The following is an 11,449-nucleotide window of genomic DNA, read 5'->3' as shown; positions in this document are numbered from 1 at the left end:
TCCTGGTAGCCTAATGAAAATATATGTTTTAATATTACAAACCATTTCTCTCAATAATTCGGAAATGTATCTATTAACTCGTCTTAAGTAGTCATGCAAAACGCATGAATAAGTCCACTGTTTTCATTCTCCTCCCACCAGTGCGCCAAGGCCTTCAATCGAATTCCTAAACAGTCTTCCTATTTTATCAGGTTCTGTATTTTGTCTGTTATCACCTGGGTATTTACAAAGGACGCTTCCGACTTGGCAATGATGAAGTGAGTTGGTATCAATGGCATCATCTGATAAAAATAAGGAAATGGCCGCGTTGTATTGAGGTGGACTACTTGATACGTTGTTAGTCTATATTAGCTATATTGAAATATCAATATAGCATAGTAAACAGATAGGCCTATAGACTATATAGGAATAGAACAATAAAAACACATTATTGTGTATTATATCCTATCTAGAAATGGTTTAGGTCTATTAGGCTATCAAATGGTTATGCATTTTAAGCTGCCTGCTACTGTATAACAACATACATCTTAAGTGTAGGGCCTATATGTTTAGATACTGTCGTAATTAAACAAATAGAAAAATAAATCAGGGATTGCTGGCTGTTAAATACATGTGTCCCGCTCCAGGGTTATTTGCATTAGTTAATTATATTGGCTAAATATATTAACGATCCAAATCGTTCTGTATAATTCTACACTTAAAAACAACAGTTCACCACAGTAGTTTATTTATGCTCGATAGCACCAAGACAAACATCCAAAACAAATAGGGCTGATCCGCAAAGACAACAGCGGTGCCGCTAACTAGGTTATCCCATTAGTAGCCCGCTGCGGGCCGCAAGTTATTCAATCGCCCAAGTGTAAATTAGACTAAACCCCAGTTGCTATCGCAGAAGCTCAACAAAACATAACTTTTGTTACTATTAATTAATTATGAAGCTTGATAAGCTGATAACCCGATAGGCCTACTGTAAACGCAAGATAATGGTCAAGTGCCTAGGATCGCGCATGATGGCAGCTCTCCTTGCGTTACAGACAGGCTCCCAGGACAGCAGCCCAAGCCTCTAGTGACTTTATTAACACTTGCGCTGAACTTTGTTTACAGTCCACCATGGCCAGCCACAAACGACATTATCCTACGTTTGAGAAAATCTGTAAACGTTGCGAGATGTAAAAAAAAATGCATTTAGTGGACACATCATAATGATATTATCCATATTGCTTCAAATTGTCTGGTGGTGAGATCATGTAGGCCTTTCGGTTTGGGCCAGACATTGCACCAACTAGGCAATGCGTACAATGAATGAGTGAGTGAGTGTGTGGGAGTGAATTCATTGACTATAACCCTAAATGAATACACTATTCCTACCTCTATAAAAGTAGGGATGACAACACGACAATGCATAGGCTAGTTCATTAGACAGGAGGGGACAACAACGCCCACATGTCCAAAGTAGACTATTTGGAAATTACGCGCGCTATCCTTGCACAACCAAAGAACCTAAATATATAATTCACTGCACAATCGCAGTACTTTGAAGTCTGACATCCACAATGACGTTACATTTGTGTTGTTGTAAAATGAATAAAACATTTGGCACATTGATTGACAAGGTCTTATTCAAATAAAAGTTCCAGTCAAAGCGTGCACACTTTTTTTCGAGCCCTGCATGGGAGGCGTGGAGCTCTCACTTTTGACATTCTCTCTCTCTGCGGTAGCTTCTCCTCAAGGCAGACTAGCGAACTCTTATGACATCACCCAGCCACCGAATGGGAGAAGAAGGGAACAGCTCTCTGCGGATGAACGATGTTTTAATAGAAGTGGATGTGTTTGGGCATATCAATTGAATTCGTGCAAGGGAAAAGTTTTTAAAGTTGTTCAAATCTTCAAAAAGATTCCGTGGGAATACTTTGCTTTGAAACCAGCGGAGTTACTCATAGCCTACTTCGCCAAAAGGTCCCTGAATAGGCTACCAACGAATGTTAGAGGCGAAATGTAAAACTATAACTATTGTAGCGTATGTTCCTGCGCATTGTGTCTTGTCTCCTGCTTTCTGGAATAGAGCATAAAGGAAGCAGAGGAGAGACGGCTTTTCTCGAATTCATTTCTCGCCTATGGACGACAGCGGTCCCCTCTCTCCAAAGGCAAATGCTTTCAGTATAGCCTCTCTGATTTCAGCTGCAGAGCAAGCAGGAAACGCAACATTTGACAAACACGGTATTGGCCTGGACAAGCAACACCAGCACGACTGTTACAGTTCATTGAAAATGCACTACAGCACTGTCACCAGGGAAATGGAAGGTACGAGCGCGGTCTTAACAATAACCGTGTAAATATTTGCCTGCGTTAAGTTTGTTTGTTGATCATCTCAGGTTCTTGTTGCATGTAGATGTGATCTTGTTCCCGTAATATCCTCAAATTGAGCAACCATGTTTGCGTTAGTGTAGATATGAAATGCATAACTTAAGCAATGTTGATACTGGAGTAGAATGTTAAAAAAAAATTGGGATCTATGAAGATATTCCCGAAAAGTCACACCCAGTAGGCAATAGGAAAGTTCGGGGAGAATTATGATGCATATGACGATAAGAAGTTATAACTAATAAACCAATCACAACTTATAAAACACCCAGTAATCATAGGCTACATGTAGCCTATATTCATAGAACTGACATATCTTGTCAAAATAGGGATTTCAGCATTTCAAATCACAGTGAGTTCGTAAATACTACTTACAGAGAAGAAAAGAGCACGATAACACATTTTGAAAATAGGGAACGCGAAGTTAGTGGCCGGGGTAGCCTTACATGGGGCACCAGTTCGTATTAATGGTAAAAACAGTTGATAGGCCTATATCCAACACATTGGCATGTGTCCCTTATCCCAGTTCCATTTGGCAAAACAATGTAACATACAATTCACCTCGAAATAACCTTATGTGTTTGTTTGTGCATGCAAATAAGTGTTTGTTTACCTTGTAAAAACGTTTACCCTCCACTGTGCCAGCTATCCCGTCTATTGTTACGGGAAGTCGATGTGGGCGATTCCCTTATCCAAAAGTAAATGGGTGCCGGAAAGCCCATTAAAAAGGGGCGCACTTCACTGTCAATCAGTCTCGTCCCAAGGCAGGCGGGGAAAGGGACTTTACCTGCAGTTCCTTATCTAAATAGAAATAAGACCTGTTTTTATCGTGAAGGGGAGGCCCTAGATAAGAGAGAAGAAGTCTGGATTGCAGTGTATCATACTGCAGTAGGGCAGCAGAGCAGAGGCCGCCTGGAATACTTTTGAACGCAATCCCTCGAAAAAAAACTTGCGTATGCACAGGGTTATAGTTCTACAAAACCATTTCTGATCAGGATTGGGAATTATAATTAGGGTCGCCGAAAAAAAACAGGTTCTGAATCAACTTTTTTTCACTATTTGGACGTTTTGCGAGAAATGCTGCGATCAAATTCTGTAACTGTAACAGACATTTTAGGATGTAGGCTGTGGTTTATTACAGCATCGGATGCAACAGCGATGATTAATGAACGCAGAAAACACTAAGACACACTATTGTAAAACTACTCGAACATTTATAAAGGGTGTTTAACGTTGAAGAAAATAACGCGAGCCTACAACTGCTTTTCAGGGTTGTTGTTTTATTTCTATCCACAAGTGCAACGCATATAGTAAAATCCAGCTTTTGGAATGATTTCAGCAATATCCAGTCCGTGGCTGACGCAGCTGTCCCATTTTTGCGATGTTGCAGCCTTCACTACTAGCAGCCTAAGCAGCCTCAACACGTCAGGAAATTACCATCTCTCCCCGTCCCCCGGGGACCCCTACAGCCAACATGAAACCCACTTTGAGCCCTGCCCGGCCGCTCAACACAGCTACAACTACTCGGGGTCGAACCCGGCCCAGGCCCAGCACAGCGACACCGGGACTTCCAACTGTTCCTCGTCGTCCTCTAGCTCCACGCCGAACAGCAAGTCTCTGGTGAAAAAGAACCCTAAGGTGGCCAACATTAACGTTCAGTTGGAGATGAAAGCTTTATGGGATGAATTTAATCAGCTGGGAACAGAGATGATCGTTACCAAGGCTGGAAGGTGAGTGGAATTTACACCAAGATACATGCAGGCTGCACTGGGCCTCCAGATATGAGCTTATGTTATACATTAAGAAATATTTAGTTGCCCATTTCAAATGTATCCCCTGAGAGCTCGCACAGACAACGCAAATCATGAGATATGTTGGGAGATATTTAAAGTCGGTGTGTATAGTCAATTACAAATTGATGTTGGTGTGATGCTGCAATGGAAATTACGCAGCAATATACAGGCTTTGGATCTACTGAAAACATCTTTCAGATCATGCTTTTTTAATAGCTCGTCACATTTTACTATACTACCTAGACAAATTATTCACTAATAAACGATTTAAGGAATATTCTGTAGTGTTATAATATAATTAACTCCAGCCAATAGACAGACAGAGCCCTGATAAAATTTCTAGACAGATTGGAACGGAATCAAATATGCCTATTAGCTTATTAGTATGTTAAGCATTCTCTTAAATTAAGCATTTTTATTTGTAGTAGTAGATACAATTAAGACTATGCTATTTCCCCACAAATACATTCAAAACGGCCTACATGCTTGCGCAGAGAAAGCTCAATATTTCCGACTGAATAATATTACGATATTTATCCAACAGTTTACGCATGCATTTTAGAGAAGAATTGTACGGGTAAATGCCCTTCTGTTTCCCCCTAAATGGGTCGTGCTTTCCTTGACATAAGCCCACCGCACAAAATGTGAACTTGAGCTTTCCTATTCTGAGTCATAACACCATACCCAAGGCATTTATTTCTGGAACCCTAAACCCCGATTTACGCGCCAATGTCACAGATCGTTATAAGACCATTAGGGTCGCAGTAGGCCTTGGGTATATGCGTTAACCAACAAAGCAGCGGCACTCAAACATAAACATTAGTCCACTGAGTCTCACTACAGTGAATTAGGGGATGCTACATTCGATTGTTCAAACAGATAGAGAACGGTCCAGAATTCGACTTTATTCGGGCAATGAATAACGAGGTTCCTTTGGTGCTATAGTTATTTTACGGTTACGGTTTACTCTTGATACCCTCCTGAAATGCAGCATTTAGCGCTTTTCAAAAGCGAGTGAAAGTTTTGAAATAGGCCGATGTTCGCATAAAAATAACTTCCTACTGTAAACATTCCACATAATAGTAAAATGACAGGACTATAACCCATTTCTTGCTCTAATATAACTTGATTTCTATGCTTTCTCATAGGCAACAGAGTAACACAATATTTGATGGAATTGTAATACCAGTCAAACAAACATATCGATTAATTCGCTGTATGACTAGGTCCACTTGCCATATCTATCAGTTACGTTTTAATAACTGCGTTTTTTAAAATTCAATATTTACAGTTGTGTTTTATGGATTTGAGCTACATAAGAGACAGCATTTAAGCCGGCTCAGTTTACCTATAGGGTGACAGCAGAAAAACATCTGTCATTCCCGAGATACTAAGCAACACAGGATCCGAGGGAGGGTACTTTAAAAGCTACTTTAACCTCACCTATCCACAACTGCAGCCTTGAATAGACACTGACGTTAATTGAGCGGTGATTTTAGGATCACTTTCACTGGTTTGGCGATTTACTCCACACACAATAAAACGTTTTACGGTATGATACACCCCTCATGCGAGTGTGATCAGGAGAAAGAGAAAGTAGGCATATTTATTAAAGAGACCGGGGAAAAAGAACAGCCCCTCGTGCGTATAAATGACTGGAATCCATCAAAGGGTAGAAGAGAAATGCAAGTGGATGTGCAGTATTATATCAAGCTAAGCGTCATTTGGGTTAACCAAAAATGTAGCACGTCGTTTATCCACCCATTAAAACGCGTCATACACAGTATAGGCCTAAAATTCCGGGCCTGCTTTTTTTGTGGAATAGGAAGGCGTCATAACATCACGTAGGCCTACTGCAACAACAACCCCCCAAAAAAACATAACAATACGGTTGTGGCTGCGGGTGAAATAATATTTTCGACTGTTGTAAAAACCCAATATGTTATCAAAAAAGCATATCACAACATATTGCTCATATCCTGATGGGAATTTCTCAAAATCGCAAGTACACCCAAGTGACAAACACTTGCAGATCAGCCCACACAATGATAGAGCCAAGTCAAAGAAAACTGATTTGAATATATCCATGTGTTTTCTCTGTCAGGCGAATGTTTCCTACGTTTCAAGTGAAAATATTTGGAATGGATCCTATGGCAGACTACATGCTGCTAATGGATTTCTTACCAGTCGACGACAAAAGATACAGGTACGTTTTATTTACCAAATGAACAAGATACAAATCTACAGTTTTCTTGGGAAATATTTTGTGCCAGTGAACATTAGCTGCAGTGGTGTAGGGCAATGGCCCATAGTTCCAGTGGACGTGCATCCAACTCACAGTAGGCCCGAGACAATGCATTTAATTGGAAAACAGAACGTAGGAATTACAATCCATTGAGACCCCCTGTAAACTCGGTGAAAATGTTGTTCCGTGTTTCTTCTTCCTTTCATAGGTATGCTTTCCACAGCTCCTCGTGGCTGGTGGCGGGTAAAGCTGACCCTGCTACTCCGGGGAGAGTTCACTACCACCCGGACTCTCCAGCCAAGGGCGCACAGTGGATGAAGCAGATAGTCTCATTCGATAAACTAAAACTCACTAACAATTTACTGGATGACAATGGACATGTAAGTATATTGCAGCGAAGACCCTGGTTTACTAAATAGTGTATCTATGAGTAAGACGTTATAGCCCATATCCTATAGGCCACATGTCACATGAAATCATACTATTTGAAAGTATTCATTTGAACTGATTCCATCTGCTTTCAAATGGCTTTAAAGAGAGCATGATTCAAAATAACTATACCTGCACACGTGTATGTCTGTGAGCCAAATAGTTTCCATGGCACAATTTTTTCACATTTCCTAAACTACACAACAACAGTTTTCCAGTTTACCCATTTGTGTTGGATAGCTCTGGGTAATTATATAGGTCTAGTTCATCTTTTTGATTTTACATCATTTTAATCCATGCGTAATTTGATACATTTGGTTGTGCGTAAAATGGTAGGCCTATAGTGCAGAAAATCTATTGACTTCCGTTAGAATTATGCTCATTCATTAATTAACTGACCTTTGCGTTGACGAGCCAACATGGGATTTCGAAAACACTATTTAGAGACATCACAATCGACAAATGTCCATTGAGTTAAGTAAAATAGGCCTAACCTATTCCTCTCTCTCCCCCTGCAGATAATTCTAAACTCAATGCACAGATACCAGCCAAGGTTCCACGTCGTCTATGTGGACCCACGCAAAGACAGCGAGAAGTATGCGGAGGAGAATTACAAGACCTTTGTTTTTGAGGAAACACGGTTCACGGCGGTAACAGCATACCAAAACCACAGGGTAAGATATCGCCCTCTATGTGCTATGCAGATATAATAACACACATTGTAACATATTATAACACGATAATAGATGGTTGTTATTGTTGTTGTTAGTTTTACACTGTATTTCGTGAACAGGCAGTATTTTTACAACATGGGACAATTTAAAAAGTATAAACGAATGAGGACAAATATAAATCAGCAGGCCTTAAACAACAGGATAATCGTGGGGCCAGCCTGTTTCCCTGTATTTCTATAATAATGAAATAAAACGAATAGGGATCTGTTAGGTTATAAACTTGTATTAGATTAGTAATTAACCTAATAATTTGCAGGACAAATAATTATATTGGCAAACGAATAGCCTATAACTGACGCAAGGATCGCAAATATATATATTTGATTCATATATGCATTATTTGACCCTTCCATATGTCGAACAAGGCACAACCTAACAGCATTCGATGCAAGAAAACATGGCTTTATTTCATAAAACAATGTAGGCCACATTAAAAAAATGACTAAGAATAGTATTTATACCTCAGTGAAATAGATTATGGATTATGCTGACAAGCTTTAAATGAAAGACATGACAAACACATTTAAGAAATAGGCTATAGGCCAAAAAACGCTTTTCTGACCGTGAAAAAAAAGCCTTATTCATTTTACGGAACATCTGATTCTTCCCTCTTCTTTTGATCCCTCCCATTTCAGTTTGATCCTCGTTAACTTTTCACAAAATATTTTATTGTATCAAATAGCTGAACATAATTCCTTTACGTGATATTTTTGCGACTGAAAATGATCTGTGTCACTGATGCCCCTGCACAGCTGTCCAGTTTCTCTTTTTTCCTCCGTCTTTCCTGATATGTGTTCTATCCGTTTGACCCCTTCGTATCCAACTGGTCTTCTACGCAAACTAAGGGGCATTCATTTTGTTGTTCAACTCATTCCGGAAATTCATGACCACATAACTTCATTCGCGGATGTACAAAACTATTAGCCTCGTCAATTATTAAAAATGACATGTTCAGCTGACATTTTTATTCAGTGTCAAGGCCACAATAAAACACTTCTTATGACTAAACTGTAATTCTGTAGGCATAGGCCTAGCCATCATTACAAAAATACGTTTTATATTTGAAGACTATGTTAAAAGATTCCTTACCTACCTTTTAACATGTTGATTATAATAGGCATGTTTCTATACAAGGGAAAAGGGGAGCGGCTATAGCATCGTTCTTTATGGCAACGTAACAGTAAACGCTTTGACCCTCACTAGTTAAGCCTATATCACGCCATAGGCAGATACACGTTCCGGTCAATTTTTTTCGTGTTGAGTAGGCGTAGGCTACATTATATTTCGTGAATATTACACGTTCGAATGTTATGTATTTAACCCTAATAATAACCTAAACGCCGCACGTAATGCGTGTTGTTCTGGGTTGGACTTTCCACTTTGACATGGAGGTTTACCTGACTTTGTCCTTCTGGTTGTAGATCACGCAGCTGAAAATCGCCAGTAATCCTTTTGCAAAGGGCTTCAGGGACTGTGATCCGGAGGACTGGTGAGAAAACTTATCTCCATTAAGGTCTTCTCAATTTATCAGTAACAATCTGATTAATTTTCACAAAACTGCATCAACTTGTTTTAATGGACCCAGTGAATATGAAATGTGCTAGTCTATTTACAGCCAATGTCATACATAAATAAATAAAATTTTAATTATTTGTGTCTTGTGGCTCTGTTAATGTGCATCCTCTATCTTAATACATAATAAAGCTATTGGCGTTTTTGACACACAAAATATTTGACATTGTAACTGAATTCACTCTCTCTGCTCCAGGCCCAGGAATCACAGGCCAGGCTCTCTGCCAATTATGAGTGCCTTTGCAAGAACAAGGAACCCAATGTCGTCTCCCCCACAGCAGAACAGCTCAGAAAAAGGTCTGTAGCCTTCCCTTTCTCAGATGAGGAATATAATTAACAAGTTCATTACCTTCACCGAGAGACCAAATTAATCCAGGAATGATCTTTTAGAACAAATGTACACATTTCATCTTAATTTAGCAATACTATAACTGAAATACGAGTAAAGGTTTGCTTTCATAAGTTCATATCCATGAAAAATATAGAATAGATATCACCTACAGTAAATGTAACTTTCACAATGTAGATTGCAGAATTATAAAATGCATTGTATTACCACAGATCAGGATGCTTTGGTGTGCTTGCTCTTGACTTGGCTAATGTGTTAGTGGCGCAGAGGTCTAAGGCACTGTATCTGAGTGCTAAAGGCATCACTACAGACCCTGGTTCGATTCCAGGCTGTATCACAACTGGCCATGATTGGGAGTCCCATAGGGCGGTGCACAATTGGCCCAATGTCGTCTGGGTTAATGTTTGGCCGGGGTAGGCCCTCATTGTAAATACAAATTTGTTCTTAACTGACTTGCCTAGTTAAATAAAGGTTTTGCCGATCTCTGACTGTCTGCTATTGTTTGTTGTTGACGTTAGAGGACAGTAGGCGGGACTACGACCGGGACCCCAGTGGTACGCCGATGCACGCCGACCCCGCCCATCAGCTGATGTCACGCGTCCTCAGCCCCGCTCTCCCCATCCCAGGAGGCCTCCACGCCGTCCCCCTCACTAGCGGCCGGCCCAGCCCTCCCCACGACTTGCGTACCCCGGACGGCCACCCGCTGGCCCCAGACACCCTGCATCACCACCCATACAAGTACCCCACATCCTACGAACACTACCTTGGGGCTAAGACCCGGCCATCGCCGTACCCTTTACCCGGCATCAGAGGACACACGTACCACCACCACATGAACCCAGCCACAGCTAACATGTACTCTGCCACCAGCGCCCCATCTAACTATGACTACGGGCCAAGATAATGAATGTTTAGCTGTAGCTGGCAGCCGCTGCCCATGGCCGACACACCTGGGCCACCGCTACTAGCTAGCTAGCGCTGTGGAAAAGCAAACACACAGGAGGGGAGGGACAACACAACTCTGTCTTCATGGCTGATGCAATGTCAAGTGAGTCGGGAGATTGCGCGGTGCGCTCCTGTTGCTGGATACCCTCCACCCCTCAGAGAGACAAAAACTTCCGTATTTATTTTAGGGAAACGCATCTTGGCAGGAAGTACAGACTGCCTTCTGAGCCCAAGCAGGGGTCTGTCTTGATCTCTGAACGTTGACAGCAATAGCTCTATATGAGGGTACCTTTTTCCTGTGAGGTAGAGCGAAGCAGACAGTGAGCCCTCTCTTAAAACATGGATGATGCATTATCACGGACTGGAAATTATAATTTTTTTGTGTTGGATGCACTTTGTTTTTTTTTTGCTTTCAAAAAAGCCATATGTTATATAGTCAATCAAGCTTTCATAAATATACAAGATATTTGCATGTTGAGCTCATCAGATAGGTGTTAAAATGCCTTTGAAATGTTGTTTTTTTGTTCGAGAAAAAAAAATGGATTAGATTTTTTAACCATCCTGAGATGCAGCCCTGAGAAGCTTGTACCATGGCACTGACTTGCAGCAATTCTAAGTAAATAAAGCAGCAGCATGACTGTTCTGTAACTGTAAAATAAACATCACATTCTTAACTTTTAATTCATAAAGCACGAGTCCTCCCCTCCTGTGTGCTATCATGGGGCCAGGAAAGACCTTGCCTCATTGATTCCATTATTCTGTTTCCTCAAACTGGATTTACCCAGTTGGATTATGGTGTTCAGTGTATGTGTGAGAGAGAGGGGACTTGGAACCTGTCTAAACATTAGGTTGAACACCGACCGATATGCTACAGTTCAAAAGGTCAACATCCACACCTGGGTCTACAGAATTATTCAAATGGTGTGTTGCATAGAAGAGGAATCACGGTACACATACACACTCATAGTTGCACAGTAATAGGACCATACTTCCAAAAGGTAAACACACACATGGAAAGGCC

The 11,449-nt window shown here is 40.8% G+C and overlaps 1 protein-coding gene across 2 annotated transcripts; it reads left to right on the top strand.

Moving 5' to 3' along the window:
- The first annotated feature begins 1,402 nt into the window (after window positions 1–1,402).
- tbx1 (T-box transcription factor 1) lies at window positions 1,403–11,117 on the top strand. Of its 2 annotated transcripts, none has more exons than XM_020473996.2 (8): window positions 1,403–2,301; window positions 3,752–4,091; window positions 6,259–6,360; window positions 6,608–6,779; window positions 7,347–7,502; window positions 8,984–9,051; window positions 9,331–9,431; window positions 10,002–11,117. In XM_020473996.2, exons 1-8 carry the CDS (start codon window positions 2,115–2,117, stop codon window positions 10,385–10,387), a joined length of 1,512 nt encoding a protein of 503 aa, XP_020329585.1. In that variant the 5' UTR covers window positions 1,403–2,114; the 3' UTR covers window positions 10,388–11,117. The 2 variants fall into 2 exon arrangements, with proteins under 2 accessions (XP_020329585.1, XP_020329577.1); XM_020473988.2 differs by having other exon boundaries at window positions 1,464–2,301; window positions 3,701–4,091; window positions 10,002–11,109.
- The last annotated feature ends 332 nt before the right edge of the window (window positions 11,118–11,449 follow it).

Source organism: Oncorhynchus kisutch, linkage group LG3, assembly GCF_002021735.2.
Source record: "Oncorhynchus kisutch isolate 150728-3 linkage group LG3, Okis_V2, whole genome shotgun sequence".
Taxonomy (NCBI): Eukaryota; Metazoa; Chordata; class Actinopteri; order Salmoniformes; family Salmonidae; genus Oncorhynchus; species Oncorhynchus kisutch.
This window is presented reverse-complemented; position numbering and strand designations above follow the sequence as displayed.